This window comes from Plecotus auritus (assembly GCF_963455305.1).
Source record: "Plecotus auritus genome assembly, chromosome: 7".
Taxonomy (NCBI): domain Eukaryota; kingdom Metazoa; phylum Chordata; class Mammalia; order Chiroptera; family Vespertilionidae; genus Plecotus; species Plecotus auritus.
In genome coordinates this window covers 58,960,937-58,977,694 of record NC_137774.1, presented here as the reverse complement: position 1 = coordinate 58,977,694, position 16,758 = coordinate 58,960,937, and the positions used below count along the sequence as shown (strand labels likewise).

Genomic DNA, 16,758 nt, shown 5'->3' with positions numbered 1-16,758 from the left:
CCCCCCCACCCAACTCCCATACATGCCCTCACCCCCCCCCAATGTTTTGCATCCATTGGTTATTCTTATATGCATGCATATAAGTCCTTCGGTTGATCTCTTATTTCCCCCACCTCTCCCTAACCTTCCCGCTGTAATTTGACAGTCTGTTTGATGCTTTACTGCCTCTGTATCTATCTTTTTGTTCATCAGTTTATAATGTTTTATATTATCCACAAATGAGTGAGATCATGTGGTATTTTTCTTTCATTGACTGGCTTATTTCACTTAGCATAATATTCTCCAATTCCATCCAGGTTGCTACAAATGGTAAGAATTCCTTCTTTTTTATGGCAGCATAGTATTCCATTGTGAAGATGTACCATAGTTTTTTGATCCAGTCATCTGCTGACGGGCACCTAGGCTGTTTCCAAATCTTAGCTATGGTAAATGGTGCTGCTATGAACATAGGGGTGCATATATCCTTTCTGATTGGTGTTTCTAGTTTCTTAGGGTATATTCCTAGGAGTGGGATTACTGGGTCAAATGGGAGTTCCATTTTCAGTTTTTTGAGGAAACTCCATACTGTTCTCCACAGTGGCTGCACCAGTTTGCATTCCCACCAGCAGTGCACGAGGGTTCCTTTTTCTCCGCATCCTCGCCAACACTTGTCGTTTGTTGATTTGTTGATGATAGCCATTCTGACAGGTGTGAGATGGTATTACATTGTCGTTTTGATTTGCATCTCTCGGATAATTAGTGACTTTGAGCATGTTTTCATGTGTCTCTTGGCCTTCCTTCTGTCTTCTTTCGAAAAGATTCTTATTTAGGTCCGTTGCCCATTTTTTATTGGATCATTTATCTTCTTTTTATTAAGTTGTATAAGCTGCCTGTAGATGTTGGAGATTAAACCTTTATCAGTGATAACATTTCCAAATATGTTCTCTCATACAGTGGGGTTTTTTGTTGTTTTGTTGATGGTTTCTTTTGCTGTGAAAAAACTTTTTATTTTGATGTAGTTCCATTTGTTTATTTTCTCTTTGGCTTCCATTGCCCTAGGGGCAGTATCAGTGAAGAAGTTCTTTCCGCATATGTCTGAGATTTTGCTGCCTGTGGATTCCTCTAGTATTTTTATGGTTTCGTGTCTTATGTTTAAGTGCTGTATCCATTTTGAGTTTATTTTTGTGTATGGTGAAAGTTGGTGATCTAATTTCATTTTTTTGCATGTATCTGTCCAATTTTCCCAACACTATTTATTGAAGAGACTGTCTTGACTCCATTGTATGTTCATGCCTCCTTTGTCAAATATTTATTGCGCAGAGTGGTTTGGGTCGATATCTGGATTCTCTATTCTATTCCATTGGTCTATATGTCTGTTCTTGTGCCAGTACCAGGCTGTTTTGAGAACAGTGGCTTTGTAATACAGCTTGAAATCTGGTATTGAGATCCCTCCTACTTTATTGTTCTTTCTCAGGATTGCTGTGGCTATTCGGGGTCTTTTTTTATTCCAGATGAATTTTTGGAGAGTTCTTTCTAGGTCTGTGAAATATGCCGTTGGTATTTTAATGGGGAGTGCATTGAATCTATAGATTGCTTTGGGTAGTATGGACATTTTAATGATGTTGATTCTACCAATCCACGAACATGGTATGTTCTTCCATCTGTTTACGTCTTCCTCTATCTCTATTTTCAGTGACCTGTAGTTTTCCACGTATAGATCTTTTACCCCCTTGGTTAAGTTTATTCCTAGGTATCTTAATTTTTTTGGTGCGATGGTAAATGGGATTGCTTTTTTAGTCTCTCTTTCTGTAAGTTCACTATTGGTGTATAGAAATGCCATAGATTTCTTGGCGTTAATTTTGTATCCTGCTACATTGCCGAATTCATTTATTAAGTCTGTTAGTTTTTTGATGGAGTCTTTCGGGTTTCTTATGTACAATATCATGTCATCTGCAAATAAGGACAGCTTTACTTCTTCTTTTCCAATTTGGATGCCTTTTATTTCTTCTTCTTGTCTAACTGCAATAGTTAATACTTCCAGTACTATGTCAAACAGGAGTGGTGAGAGTGGGCATCCCTGTCTTGTTCCTGTCCTTAGGGGAAATGGTTTTAGTTTTTGCCCATTGAGTATGATGTTAGCTGTGGGTTTATCATATATAGCCTTTATTATATTGAATTATGATCCTTCTACTCGCACCTTATTGAGAGTTTTTATCAAGAAAGGGTGTTGGATTTTGTCAAAAGCTTTTTCTGCATCAATTGATATGACTATGTGATTTTTATCTCTCAATTTGTTTATGTGAGGTATCACGTTTATTGATTTGCGGATATTGTAGCATCCTTGCATTCCTGGGATAAATCCTACTTGGTCATGATGTATGATCTTTCTGATGTACTGCTGGATCCGATTTGCTAGAATTTTGTTGAGGATTTTGGCATCTACGTTCATGGGGAATATTGGCCTGTAATTCTCTTTCATTGTGTTGTCTTTATCTGGTTTTGGTATTAGGGTGATGCTGGCTTCATAGAATGAGCTTGGAAGTGTTCCCTCCTCTTGAATTTTTTGGAATAGTCTGAGGAGGATAGGTTTTAGTTCTTCCTTGAATGTTTGGTAAAACTCTCCTGTGAAGCCGTCTGACCCCGGGCTTTTGTTTGCTGGAAACTTTTTGATGACTGCTTCAATTTCTTCCATATTTACTGGCATATTGAGCTGTTTAGATTTTTCCTGACTGAGTTTTGGAAGTTTTTATTTTTCTAGGAATATGTCCATTTCCTCCAGGTTGTCCAGTTTGTTGGAATAGAGTTGTTCATAGTATTTTTTAACAATCCTTTGTATTTTGGCGGGATCTGTTGTTATTTCACCTCTTTCATTTCTGATTTTGTTTATTTGAGTCCTCTCTCTTTGCTTCTTGGTGAACCTGGCTAGAGGTTCATCAATCTTGTTTATCCTTTCAAAGAACCAGCTCTTGGTTTTGTTGATCTTTTGTATTGTTTCTTTGGTCTCTATGTTGTTTATCTCCGCTCTGATCTTTATTATTTCCTTCCTTCTGCTTACACTGGGCTTTTCTTGTTGCTCTTTTTCTAACTCTTTGAGTTGTAGGGCTAGGTAATTTATTACCATTGTTTCTTGTTTTTTGCAGTATGCTTGTAGAGCTATGAACTTCCCTCTCAAGACTGCTTTCGCTGTGTCCCATAGATTTTGGATTGTTGTGTTTTCATTGTCATTTGTTGCCATGATGTTTTTTTATTTCTTCCTTGATCTCTCTGGTAACCCAGTCATTGTTTAATAGCATGCTGTTTAGTCTCCATGTGTTTGATTTCTTTGGATTGTTTTTATTGTAGTTGATTTCCAGTTTTATGCCACTGTGGTCTGAGAAGATGCTTGATATGATTTCTATCTTCTTGAATTTGAAGAGATTTTGCCTATGTCCCAACATATGGTCTATCTTTGAAAATGACCCACATGCACTTGAGAAGAATGTATATTCTGTGGCTTTGGGGTGAAATGTTCTGAAGATGTCAATTAATTCCATCTGGTCTAGTGAGTCATTTAGGATTGATGTTTCTTTGCTGATTTTTTTGTTTAGAGGATTTGTCCAATGGTGGTAGTGGGGTATTAAAGTCTCCTACTATGATTGTATTGCTGTCAATCTCTCCCTTGATATACTCCAGGAGATTTTTTATGTATTTGGGTGCTCCTGTATTGGGTGCATATATGTTTACCAGAGTTATTTCTTCTTATTGGATTGCTCCCTTTAGTATTATGAAGTGGCCTTCCTTATCTCTTATGTCCTTCACTTTGAGATCTAATTTGTCAGTTGTAAGTATTGCTACCCCAGCTTTTTTTTCATTTCCATTCGCCTGGAAAACCTTTTTCCATCCCTTCACCCTCAGTCTGTGTGCGTCTGTTTTTCTGAGGTGGGTTTCTTTTATACAGCAGATATATGGGTCATGTTTACTTATCCAATCCGTTACCCTATGTCTTCTGATTGGGGCATTTAATCCATTTATATTTAAAGTTATTATTGATAGGTACTTATTTGTCGCCATTTTTATTCTTTACCCCGTGTTCCTTCTTTGCTTCCTATTTCTTTTCTTTTTTTTTTACAGCAGACCCTTTAGCATTTCTTGCATTGCTGGTTTGGTGGTAATAAATTCCCTTAGTCCTTTTTTGTCTGTGAAGCTCCTGATTTCACCTTCAATTTTGATTGACAGCCTTGCTGGGTACAGTATTCTTGGATTCAGACACTTCCTTTGCATGACTTTGTATATTTCATTCCATTCCCTTCTGGCCTGATGAGTTTCTGTTGAGAAATCAGTTGCTAGTCTGATGGGGGTTCCTTTGTAGGTAACTTTCTGTCTCTCTCTTGCCGCTTTTAAGATTCTTATTTTGTCATTGGTGTTTGCCAATTTAATTATAATGTGCCTTGGCGTCGGTCTTTTGGGGTTCATTTTGCTTGGAACTCTGTGAGCTTCTTGGATTTTTGTGGGTTTTTTGTTCCCTATATCAGGGAAGTTTTCTGTCATTATTTCTTCAAACAGGTTTTCTATTCCTTGCTCAGCTTCCTTTCCTTCTGGAACCCCTATTACGTGGATGTTGTTTTGTTTCTTGTTGTCCCAAAGTTCCCTTAGGCTCTCCTCCTGCTTTTTAATTTTTTTTTCTAGAAGCTGCTCTACTTGGGTATTTTTTTCCATCTTGTCTTCTAGCTCACTGATGCGGTCCTCTGCTTCTTCTAGTCTACTCTTGATGCTTTCTATTGAGTTCTTTACAGCAGCGATGTCATTTTTTCATTTCTTCTTGGTTCTTCTTCATTTCCTCTTGGTTCTTACTCATATTGTCGAATTTGTCTTCCATTCTTTTCATCCACCTTATGACCATTTCTCTGAATTCTTTCTCTGGAAGGTTGCTTGCCTCCATTTAGTTTACTTCCTTTTCTGGTGATGCCTGCTTTTCTTTCATATGAGGGCTGTTTCTTTGTCTCCCCATGGTCTCTCTTCTCCGGATGTCTGGTTATGTAGTTCTCTCTCTCCTGTGTTGATTTAAAGGCACAAAATACAACACAACCAGTTACAACACACAAGGCACTGAACAGAAATGTATTCACAATATTAATAACCTCCAATAAAGGTGACCACCAGAGAAAGGCAAATTAGGGGATAGGAGAGAAAGAAGAAGAGGAGAAAGAAAAAAAGAGTGTCAAAATGAAATTGGGAAAAGAAAAAAAAAGTAAGAGAGACAAGAAAGAGACTAAGAGAGAAAGGGGAACAAACTATATATATGGGGAGAAAACTCCAATAGAACAACCACTAATCCCAGGAAATGCCAGCAACAAGTACCTGGGGATTAATACAAACTACAACACCAACTAATATCAAGCAAGGCCAGGGAAAACAGAAGCAAAAAACAAAAACAAACAAAAACAAAGCAAACAAACAAACAAACAAACAAAGAATAAGCAAAACTATATCACAAAAAAGCATAAAAATTCGATATAATCAACATTTAAGCAAACAACAACAAAAGGACAGAGAAAGACAATTTTTTGGATAGTTAAGACAACAAAGAGAGAGGTGTGCATGGACTTGGAGCAGGGGATTGTAGATTAGATATATAAGTAGGGTGAAATTTTATCAGGGGGTAAACAGAAAGAATAGGGAAAATCTAAAGCAGGAAAGGAATAAGATAAGCAGGACACCAAAAGGGGAAAGGTTAGGAAGAGAGTGATGGCATAAAGGTAGAGTTGAGATAGAGTAAAAATGATGGTAAAGGAAAGATGAAAATAGAATGTAGAACACTAATCCCAAAGTAAAATAAAGAGAAAATAAAATGCTTAAAAAAAAGGTAAAATAGTAGTAGTAATGATATGATTGAAAATAAAAATGTAATAATTAAAAAGGTAAAATCAAGTGAGGAAAAAAGAAAAAAAATGGTTTCTTGAGTAAAAGATGCAAAAAATGAAAATAAAAAAATAAAAATAAAAAATAAAATGTGCAGTAGTGAAGGTCATTCACTTCCTCTATTGTTCCGTTTGGCACGCCTGTTTCTCAGTCTGGACAGTATTGCAGTTCCCTGTGTTCTACTGCTCCTCAGTGTTGTAAGCCAGTCCTGATTTTTAAGCAGGCAGTGTGTCTTAATTTCTCATATTCCTTTATTTTTGATTACACAAGAGTCAATTTGTGATTCAGCCCCTGGGTGGCAGTGTTTCTGGATTGACTTCTGGATCTCTTTGGCCTCTCTAGACTATATTTACATCCTTCTTTCCCTGTGGCACTCAATACCGGTTTGTGGAAGTGGGCTGCCTCAGAGCTGGCTCTCGGATGGTCACTCCCTGCTCTGATCCCCAGGTTCCAGAAAAACAACTTTCCCCTGCAGTCCTCCAGGGTGTCCCCAAGTGGGTGATCCTATGTATTGGGCTTAGTAATCAGAAGCAAGGATTTGAAGAGGAAAAAGCCCAAGTGTGTGAACAATGGGTCTGCGCACAAGTCTAAGCAGCCGGCACACCTTTGAAATTCTTGGGCTGTCCCTGCACGTCAGATCAAAATGGTTGCTTTTTAGAGATCCCTTCTGTTAGCAGATCTGAGGACCCCCTTCCACATTCACGGATCACGCCAGCCCCAACAACCACGGATTTTTCTAGGCACAGACTTCCCTGGTCCTCCAGCTCCTGCAAAACACGCGTTCCTCTCTCCCACCGGGACCAGAGACCTCACTTTATCCTAGGCGAAATCTGACCTTTCCGTGGTGGAGTGTAGAGCTCCTCTGAATCCGCATGTTTATGCCAATTGGGGACCGGTGTTCTGGGGCTCGCAGCTGTTCGGTGGGTGCCGCAGTTGTGGATTTTCAGGCTTCTGATAAGCTCCACTTTCCCTTTTAAGATGGTGCAGTCTCTGCATCCAAGCCCGTAGCCCCAGGAGGGGACCCAGCCGCAGTGGGGGCTGCCTGGTTGGGGAACCCTGTCTAGCAGTCCCCCACCTTCTCCTGGAGTTTAGCTGTCCCTTAACTTGCCAACAAACACTCCTCGTGCGACCCTCAGCTGTTCTTTCTTTCTGCTCAGGAACAAGGCTGGGAACACGTCTGTCTATTCCGCCGCCATTCACCCCCTCCCCCCCGAGGATATGTTTATTGATATTCACAGAAAGAGATAGATAGATAGATAGATAGATAGATAGATAGATAGATAGATGATAGATAGATAGGGAGACATTGATAGGAGAGAAACATCGATCGGTTGCCTCCTGTAAAAAACCAACCGAGGACTGACTCTGCAACTGAGCCACCTGGCTGAGCCAAAGCAAATATTCTTTTTTTCTTTTAATCCTCACCCGAGGATATTTTCCCACTGATTTCTAGAAAGAGTGGATGGGAGGGAGGAGGGGGAGAGAAAGAGAGAAAAACATCAAAGTGAGAGAAACACAACTATTGGCTGCCTTCCACACCCATCCCTACTGGGGCTGGGGAATCTGCCACCGAGGAACGAGCCCTTGACCGGAAATTGAACCCATGACCCTTCAGTCGGCAGAACAATGCTCTAACCACTGAGCAAACCGGCCAGGGTGCCAGGCACATTTTCTAAATATCTTTATTGTTGAGAGTATTGCAGATGTCCCTCTTCCCCATCTCCCCCTTGTCCTCCACCCAGATCCCACCCTGCCCCAGGCCTTCACCACCCTATTGTCTGTGTACATAGGTAATGAATATACTAGTATGCATATAAGATCTTTGATTAATCTCTTCCTACACCCTTCCCCCCTTCCCTCTGAGGTTTGTTAGTCTGTTCCATGTTTCCATGCATCTGATTGTATTTTAGTCATCAGTTTATTTTGTTCATTAGATTCTTGTTTATTTTGATTTTTAGATTCAATTCTTGATATTTATTTATTGCCATTTATTGTTCATATTATTGATCATTTTCTTCTTCTTTTTTTCTCTTCCTAAAGAACGCCCTTCAAGCCCTAGCCGGTTTGGCTCAATGGATAGAGTGTCGGCCTGTGGACTGAAGGGTACCAAGCCTGGGTTGCAGGCTTAATCCCCAGTGTGGGGCATGCAGGAGGCAGCTAATCAATGATTCTCTCTCATCATTGATGTTTCTATTTCTCTCTTTCTCCCTTTTCTTCCTCTCTGAAATCAACCTATATATATAAAAGCCTAAGCGACCGGTCAACTGAACAACTGGAACGACTGGTCGACTGGTTGCTATGATGTGCACTGACCACCAGAGGGCAGACGCTCAATGCAGGAGCTGCCCTCGGGTAGTCAGTGCGTTCCCACAGCCAACTTCCCGTGGCTGGCCAACATCCCGCAGTTCCTCCCTGCAGCTGGCCAGCCTTGATCGGCCCCAATCGCTGGCCAGGGACCACACCCATGCACGAATTTGTGCACCAGATCTCTAGTAAAAATATATTTTTTTAAAAAAGAGAAAGAAACAACTGGACAGTATTGCAGTTCCCTGTGTTCCACATTTTTAAAAAATAAAGAATACCCTTCAACATTTCATGTAATACTGGTTTGGTGGTGGTGAACTCCTCTAGCTTTTTCTTGTCTGTGAAGCTCTTTATTTGACCTTCAATTCTAAATGAGAGCTTTGCTGGGTAGAGTAATCTTCGTTTTAGGTCCTTGCTTTTCATCACTTTGAATATTTCTTGCCACTCCCTTCTGGCCTGCAAGGTTTCTATTGAGAAATCAACTGACATTTGTATGGGAGCTCCCTTGTAGGTAACTAACTGTTTTTCTCTTGCTACTTTTAAGGTTCTCTCTTTGTTTTTAACTCTTGGCATTTTAATTATGATGTGTCTTGGTGTGGGCCTCTTTGGGTTCCTCTTATTTGGGACTCTCTGTGCTTCCTGGACTTGTAAGTCTATTTCTTTCACCAGGTAGGGGAAGCTTTATGTCATTATTTCTTTAAATAGGTTTTCAGTATCTCGCCCTCTCTCTTCTCCTTCTGGAACACCCATAATGCGAGTGTTGGTACACTTGAAAGTGCCCCAGAGGCTCCTTACACTATCTTCATATTTTTGGATTCTTTTTCCTTTTGCTGTTCTGATTGGGTGTTTTTTGCTTCCTCATATTCCAAATTGTTGAATTGATTCTTGGAATCCTCTACTCTACTGTTGATTCCCTGTAAATTATTCTTTATTTCAGTTACTGTATGCTTAATTTCTGACTGGTCCTTTTTCACCTATTTTAAATTCTCACTAAGATCCTTGAAAGTCTCACTAAGTCTCTTGAAGCTCTCATTAAGATCCTTGAGCAACCTTATAATCATGGTTTTGAACTCTATATCTAGTAATTTGCTTGCTTCCATTTCATTTCTTTCTTTCTGGAGATTTCTTCTGTTCTTTCATTTGTGACATGTTTCTTTGTCTCCACATTTTGGCTGCTTCCCTCTGTTTGTTACTATGTTTTGGGTAGAGCTGCTATGTCTCCTGGAATTGGCAGAGTGGCCTTGTGTAGTATGTGTCCTATAGGGCCCAGTGGCTCAGCCTCCCTAGTCACTTGAGCTGGGCACTCTAGGTGCAATTCTGTGTAGGCTGTGCACACAAACTTTTTGTAGTTGAGCCTTGGTTGCTGTTGGTGTCACAGGGAGGCATTGACCTCCAGGCCAAAGGGCTGTGAGAACCAGCTGCAACTAGAGTGAAGAGCTGCTGTGCAGGAAACACCCCTATCAAGCAGGACTTGCTTCAGTGGGACTTTGGTGCTCACTGAGTCTGCCCCTTCAGTGTGGATGTGTAGAGTTGTAATCTGGTGTGATCTGACACTGACCACTGGGTGCACTGGGACTGGGGCCTCCCAGGAGGTGCAAAGTCAGGGCAACCTGGCAGGAGCTACAGTGTGATCTGCAGATGGCTGATACTTGTATCGGGCTTGAAAGTGCCCAGGTGAGGCCAAGCTGTGAACAAGGTAGGCTGGTGGTAGTGCCGGGTCTTGGGCCTTTTATTGGTAGGTTTGGAGCATGGTAACTCCAGATGCTGCTTGTTTAAAATATTTTAGCAAAGTGTGAAGCCTGAGAAAGGACAGGCTATTCATATGGAAAAACTGGTACAAACACCTTGGGTGGGGCTTCAAGTTAGATGGGGTGGGGTCTCAGGGAATCACCAGGGTGGAAGGAACAGTGTGAGCCAGGCTGATGGAGACTCAGATATGGCTGCCAGTCAGCTCTGTCACACGAGAGGTCCCGGCACAGGAACAATGACCCCTGCAAACACCACTGTCTGGAAGAAAGCCAACCCCTAGTTGCTTCCCCGATGCCAGACCATCCAATTCTTCCCTGCATGTCCCTGGATCACCCAAAGCTGCCACCTGATGCTGGAGCTCAGAGGAAGTAGGACTTTGTAAGTTCATGTGCCAGCCCTTTAAGAAGGACTGCCTAAGTCTCCAACAGCTCCGTGTCACTCAGCCACAATCCCTGCTGGTTTTCACAGCCCAAAGTTATGGGGACTTCTCTTCCCAACTCTGGAATCCTGAATATCCTCCACACCCGTGATCTGCCTTCCGATTAAAAACACGCCACATGTAGGTGTTAGACCAGCTCCTCCTACCAGTCTCAGTGTGCTTTCTTCTTTACTTCTCTAGTTGTAGGATTTCCATTCAGGCAGCTTTCAGGTGGTTCTGAATGATGGTTGTTCTGAATATTAGTTGTAATTCTGATGTGGTTATGGGAGGCAATGAATACTGGTGTTTATCTATGCCGCCATCTTGGTTCTCAAAGCTAATGTTCTTAATAACAACATATATTAACCATATGTTTACCTTTACATGACTAATAATAGTTAACATTGATTGATCACTTATTATGATGAGTCAGGAACTATTCCAGGTCATTTAATCCTCACAAAACTTGATGGTTGGTTACTAATATTAGTATTTCCATTTTATTATAAACTGAGTCATGGAGAGGTTAAGCAACCTGTACATGTTTCACAGTTTGTGAGAAACTTAATCCAATATGGCTCCATGACCCTTTCAGAAGTTTGTAGATTTATCTAGATCCTATGAAAGCATTCTGCATCTATCCACCTGTAAAGAAAAATGCTGAGCAATCAAATAAAGTAATAAAGCTAACGCATTTAGAAGCAGCCACTTATAGAAACTTAAATTCTAACTTTTGGGCAGATCATTTATAGAAGAACATCATCTTTCTTTTTACTTTTTAATTTCAGCCAAGTATTAGGGGATCTTTAAGCATTTCAACAGAAGGCATGTCTTAGCTGTGAAAAGTTTTAAGTGAAAAGACATGTATGAAAGTTGATGTCACAGAATATTCCCACCCACTGGCAAGTCTTAAAAATATAACTGATGGAAGTAATAGCAAGGCATGAAGTGACTAGACATATTTTATTCAGTTTTTAATTTCTCTTGCAGGTTATAATGGAGAATGTATGAGAGAAAAATTAAAATAGAAGTGACACCTTCAATTTACAGATTATTTCTTCTTAAGGAGCCATGGTATTATCAAAGCAATGATTTCATTTCTAATTAATTATCCCTGAGACATAATCATTCTCATTTTACAGTAGGGAAAATGAAGCATAAAGGTTACGTCACCCAAAGAAAGTTCCAAAGTTGGTTGGTGACATGACCTGTAAATTGGTACAATGTTTTTGAATGACAATATGGTGGTCACTGTGTAAACTTAGTAAGTTCATGTTCTTTGACCCAGCAATTCCATTTCTAGGAATTTATCCTACAGAAATAGTTCTATAAATAACCAAGAGCATATCTACAAAATGATGAGATAAGATTTATATATATGGACATGAAAAGATGTCACTGATATATTGCCAAGTGAAGAAAAAAGGAAGTTACAGTAACTATATGTAATATGGTTGTATGTTTATAAATATAGTGAGGCAAATTTAGTTTACAGTTGTTCATATGGAAAATAATATAATAACTAACAAATAATAACACAAGAATAAACTGTTTTGCACACTCACAACTCTAAACCTACTTTTGCCCCACACTGTGAGTGTAAATATACTTCTATGTTGGTAGACAGATGGAGAAACGCTATGAGCTGACAGTGGATGTCTCTGGAAAATAAGTCACTGAGTAGCTGACTGCTGTTAGACGATAGAGCATGTGTGTTAGTCACTTGCGGCAGAGCGAGTGCCCGAACCCTGTCCCAAGCCCCGGGCCATGTGCTCTGAGCCCAGCATCCTGTTTGTGGTGAAGTCCTTGCTGTTTCTAATCCCTCGATGGGCAGGAAATTTGGGAGGGAAGGTCCTTATCCTTCTCCACTTGCCCCGGCTTTCTGTTCTAAAGAAACATCTTCTGGGAACATGGCGGTAGATCCTGCAGCTTTGGGGCTGGGGACTCAGCCTCCCCACCCCCAAACCTCCTCTATTCCTTGGGCCATGGTCACTGCCTCGCTGGGTCCTGGATCCCTGTTGGGAAGCTGTGCCTGGGCCAGCACGCCCATTGGCACCAGGGTGACATTAACTAGGACAACATGGCATGAGGTGGCCTTGGGTTCCCTGGCAGTAGGCAGATGTTGTTCTGGCCCTGCTGACCATGCTACTCTTTGTGAGCCCTGTTTATCTCAGCCTGGCTTTGCCTGTGCAGTAGAGAGAACACCCCCCCTGAGAGCAGTGGGAGGTCTTGTGGAAACAAGGCGCTGGGTCGGTGCCCGCGCGAGGCTGAGCTGTGTGAATTGCAGCCACTCCTCAGCTCCAGATGCCCTTCACGATCTAAGCACTACGTGCCCCAGGGCACCCAGGGCACTAGATGTGGGGTGGCCAGGATGAGGTGTGTGCTTTAAACCACCCTTAAAACCCAGTCCTAGTAGTTAAGCTCTATTATTAGGATCTACACTTAAAATTCTAGATATAGAATCAGGGAAAGAATTTCTCTGGTCCCCGCCCCCCCCACCCCCCACATCCCTCCAGGCTTTTCTGGCTCCCCTCCCCCAGCACGTGCTGCTGGAAGGAGCCTGTGTTATGGTTGGGGAAGGATGGTTCACACCGCGTCATAGGGTCTTCCTGAGGGAGAAGCCCTCGGAGTCAGTGTGCTGCCTTCACCGTGTGGGCCTACCGCTCACCCGTGCTTCTCTGTGATGTAGGAACACTGCTGAGATCCCCATGCGCATCACATATGGTGAGGAAGGGCCAGGGCCACTGGCCTATCCTCCTTTCTTATGGACACTGTAGGTTATGTGACAGACCCTACGCCCTCTCTGCTTTGTCTGTAAAAAATCTACAGTCCACCAGTATAGGCCTTGGAGTAAGTATTTTGTTTACTCCATTTAGTGGCTCTATTTTTTCCCTATTTAATTTTTTCCTTAACCTAATTACCACATATACTAAAAATAAGCAACTACAAACCACTTTAGAAAGGAGGTAGAGAATAAACAGGTAAACAAATAAAAGTAAACCATCTGTTTCCTTTGACAGGTCAGCCACCTTCACTCTCTTTCTTTAAAATATCAAGATGATGTGATAAAGTCATTTAAAGAGTATTGGTACACGAATAAATAATACACACACACACACACACACACACACACACACAATCTGATGTTATGGGAACACTCTATGGTTTCTTTCTTCCTCCTTTTACTAGATTTCCAATTAAATACGGATAGTCCGTTACAGAGCACAAAGGAAAACTATTACTGACTATATGAAGCTAAAGACATGCTAGTAACTCAGAAGGTACTTTTGATGGCATCTCAAAAATGCCTTAGGTATTGTCTTTGGGATTATATTAGCGGCAATTCTTGTCACAAATATTTTAAAATAATTCCTGCAACTGTCCCGATAGATAAGAGACTCAAGGATAATGTCACCAGCCTCTGTCCTAAAAGAAAATCCTGTTTGGCGTGCCTCTAACTCTGAGTAACATGAGACGGGTTATAAATGACCACAACCACCCAACAGCTGGTGCTGGGCCCTTTGGCCTCCTGGCTGCCCAGGCAATGAACGTGGCGAGTTTATTCATACTACAGTACAGAGTGCAGTCTGAATAAATGGCTTCCCCAGGAGAAACAGTGTTTGTTTGCCGGGTTTGCACACAGATGGGTTTGTGGGTTTTCTAAACGAAGTTAAAAAATGCCATTTTTATTTGCTATCACTCTGCTTGTCTTTTTTTTTTTTTAAATAAATGTATTTTTATTGATTTCAGAGAGGGAGGGAGAGGGAGAGAGAAACATCAATGATAAGAGAGGATCATTGATCAGCTGCCTCCTACACGCCCCCTACTAGGGATCAAGCCTGCAACCCAGGCATGTATGTGCCCTGACCAGGAATCAAACTGAGACCTCCTGGTTCATAGGTCAATGCTCAACCACTGAGCCACGCCAGCCGGGCTCTGCCTGTCTTTTTTTTGCAAATCTAAAGAAGGACTAACATATGTTTCCATTCATTTTCAAATGGCTTCATCAGAGGTCTGTGGGTCTAACCACAGTGCCACCCTGGCTGGGGACTTCTTTTCTCAATCTCCACACTAGCAACCAGATTCCTAAGGCTCAAAACTGGAAGTAACTGTAGTGCGTGAGCTTGACAAATGACTCAGCATGGGGACATCCGATGGGAAGCTTAGTGGCAGGTGGTCCCCTGCTCCTACACGGGGGCTTCGGTTAACACAACACAAACAGCAAGAACCTGATGCCCAGAAACTGGACAAGAATATGCCGTGTTCAGGGGATTCCTGGGGTTGGTCTGATGGGGACCCTGGAGGGTGTCCTGTCTCTGCCTCTCCCCTCAGGCATGGGTGAGAACACTGAGCACAGGAAGAGCTCCCCACCCGCGGGTGACCTTGGGCAAGTCCCTTGACCTTCCTGGGCCTCCATTTCTTCATCTGCAGACTGAAGCCCAGGGATCCAAACACCAAGTCTGCACAGACTGCCTGCTCCGTGCCAGGCTCTGTGTCAGGCTCCATGCCAGGCCTGGGGCATCAGGATGAAAAAGACAGCCCTGTCCTGACATGAACCCCAGGGAGCTGAGTAGGTGGCGGAAAGCAACCCGTGATGTGAAAGCACATGGGTATCTCAATGATACTCATCATGGCAATAACATGTATGAGAACCACGTTCCAGGACCTGTTCTGAAGATCATCTCCTCTGACCCTTCAACACCCACCCGAGACAGATGCTGGTGTCAGTCCCACTCTGCACACAGCCACCCGAGGCACGATGAGGCGGCTGGGTTAGGGTCCCCAGATGAAGGTGACGGGATTCCACGACCACCTGGCTGATTCCTCAGGCGTGCAGACTGCCCTCCTCACGCCCTGCAGGTCTGGGGACGTGTTTAGGGCGCTACTGAACCCCATCCTGCTTGGTGTCCTCTTCTCTGTGTCAGGAGGAGAATGCGTGCTCTGCCCTGGCTGCTGGGCACTCACTGTCCGCTCCCTGCCACATGGCACACCACCTCCATCAGCCAACCAGAACCAGCCAGCTCACAAGAGTAAGCACAACAGGGAGAAGCATGCTTGCTGCCCTCCCTGGCCTGAAATGCAGTTGCATGGTCAGTTACAGCTCAAACTTCTTAACAAGGGACAGTCGGACAAGAACCCTGACACGCACGCCTGCACCGGTGCTGTGAGCCACTCATTGAAGCCTCACACTCCACTAACTCCTTCACCTGTTCACTCACTCACTCATTCACTCACTTACTCACTCACTCATTCACTCATTCACCTGTTCACTCATTCACTCACTCTCTCACTCATTCACTCCTTCACCTGTTCACTCACTCATTCACTCACTGACTCACTGACTCATTCACTCATTCACCTGTTCACTCATTCACTCACTCTCTCACTCATTCACTCACTTACTTCATTTACTCCTTCACCTGTTCACTCACTCACTCCTTCACCTGTTCACTCACTCATTCACTCATTCACTCCTTCACCTGTTCATTCACTCATTCACCTGTTCATTCACTCATTCACTCACTCAATCTCATTCATTCACTCACTTACTTCATTCATTCACTCACTCACTCATTCACTCTCACTCACTCACTCCTTCACCTGTTCACTCATTCACTCACTCATTCACTCACTGATTCATTCACTCACTCCTTCACCTGTTGACTCACTCACTCATTCACTCCTTCACCTGTTCACTCACTCATTCACTCACTCACTCCTTCACCTGTTCACTCACTCATTCACTCACTCACTCCTTCACCTGTTCACTCATTCACTCATTCACTCCTTCACCTGTTCACTCACTCATTCACTCACTCACTCCCTCACTCATTCACTCCTTCACCTGGTCACTCACTCATTCACTCACTCACACACTCACTCTCTCATTCATTCACTCACTCACTCACTTACTTCATTCACTCACTCACTCTCTCATTCACTCACTCACTTATTCAATCATTCATTCACTCACTCACTAGTTCACTCTCATCACTCATTCACTCACTCACTCAATCACTCATTCATTCACTCATTGACTCACTCATTCACTCACTCACTCCTTCACCTGTTGACTCACTCACTCACTCACTCACTCACTCATTCACTCACTTACTCACTCACTCATTCACTCACTCACTCACTCACTCACTCACTCACTCCTTCACCTGTTGACTTACTCACTCATTCAGTCAGTACTCATTTGGGCCCACTTTGTGGCAGGTACTGGACTAGGGAAAGTCTTGTCCGCATTGAGTTCACACTAGCAGTGAAGACAAATAGCACAACAAACAGCAAGTGCGCTTATAATGCCTCTCCTCCTGCCCCGAGCTCAGACCTGCAGTGCCCACGTGATAAAGGGCACAAAGCAACTGGGGCCCAGCTCCTCGTCAGTGTCCATTCTGCTGCCC

At 42.7% G+C, this 16,758-nt stretch overlaps 1 protein-coding gene across 8 annotated transcripts in view; it reads right to left on the bottom strand.

Moving 5' to 3' along the window:
* IQCK (IQ motif containing K) overlaps positions 1-16,758 on the bottom strand; it is a 140,838-nt gene that overhangs the window by 39,760 nt on the left and 84,320 nt on the right. For 2 of the 8 annotated variants that reach the window (XM_080681869.1, XM_080681866.1), the window contains one exon: positions 3,324-5,009. The exons of the other annotated variants lie outside the window; for them this stretch is intronic. In XM_080681869.1, coding sequence (XP_080537995.1) covers positions 4,936-5,009 — 74 coding nt within the window. In that variant the 3' untranslated portion in view covers positions 3,324-4,935. Of the gene's footprint in view, positions 1-3,323; positions 5,010-16,758 lie in introns of those variants that run through there. 8 annotated transcript variants of the gene reach the window in all.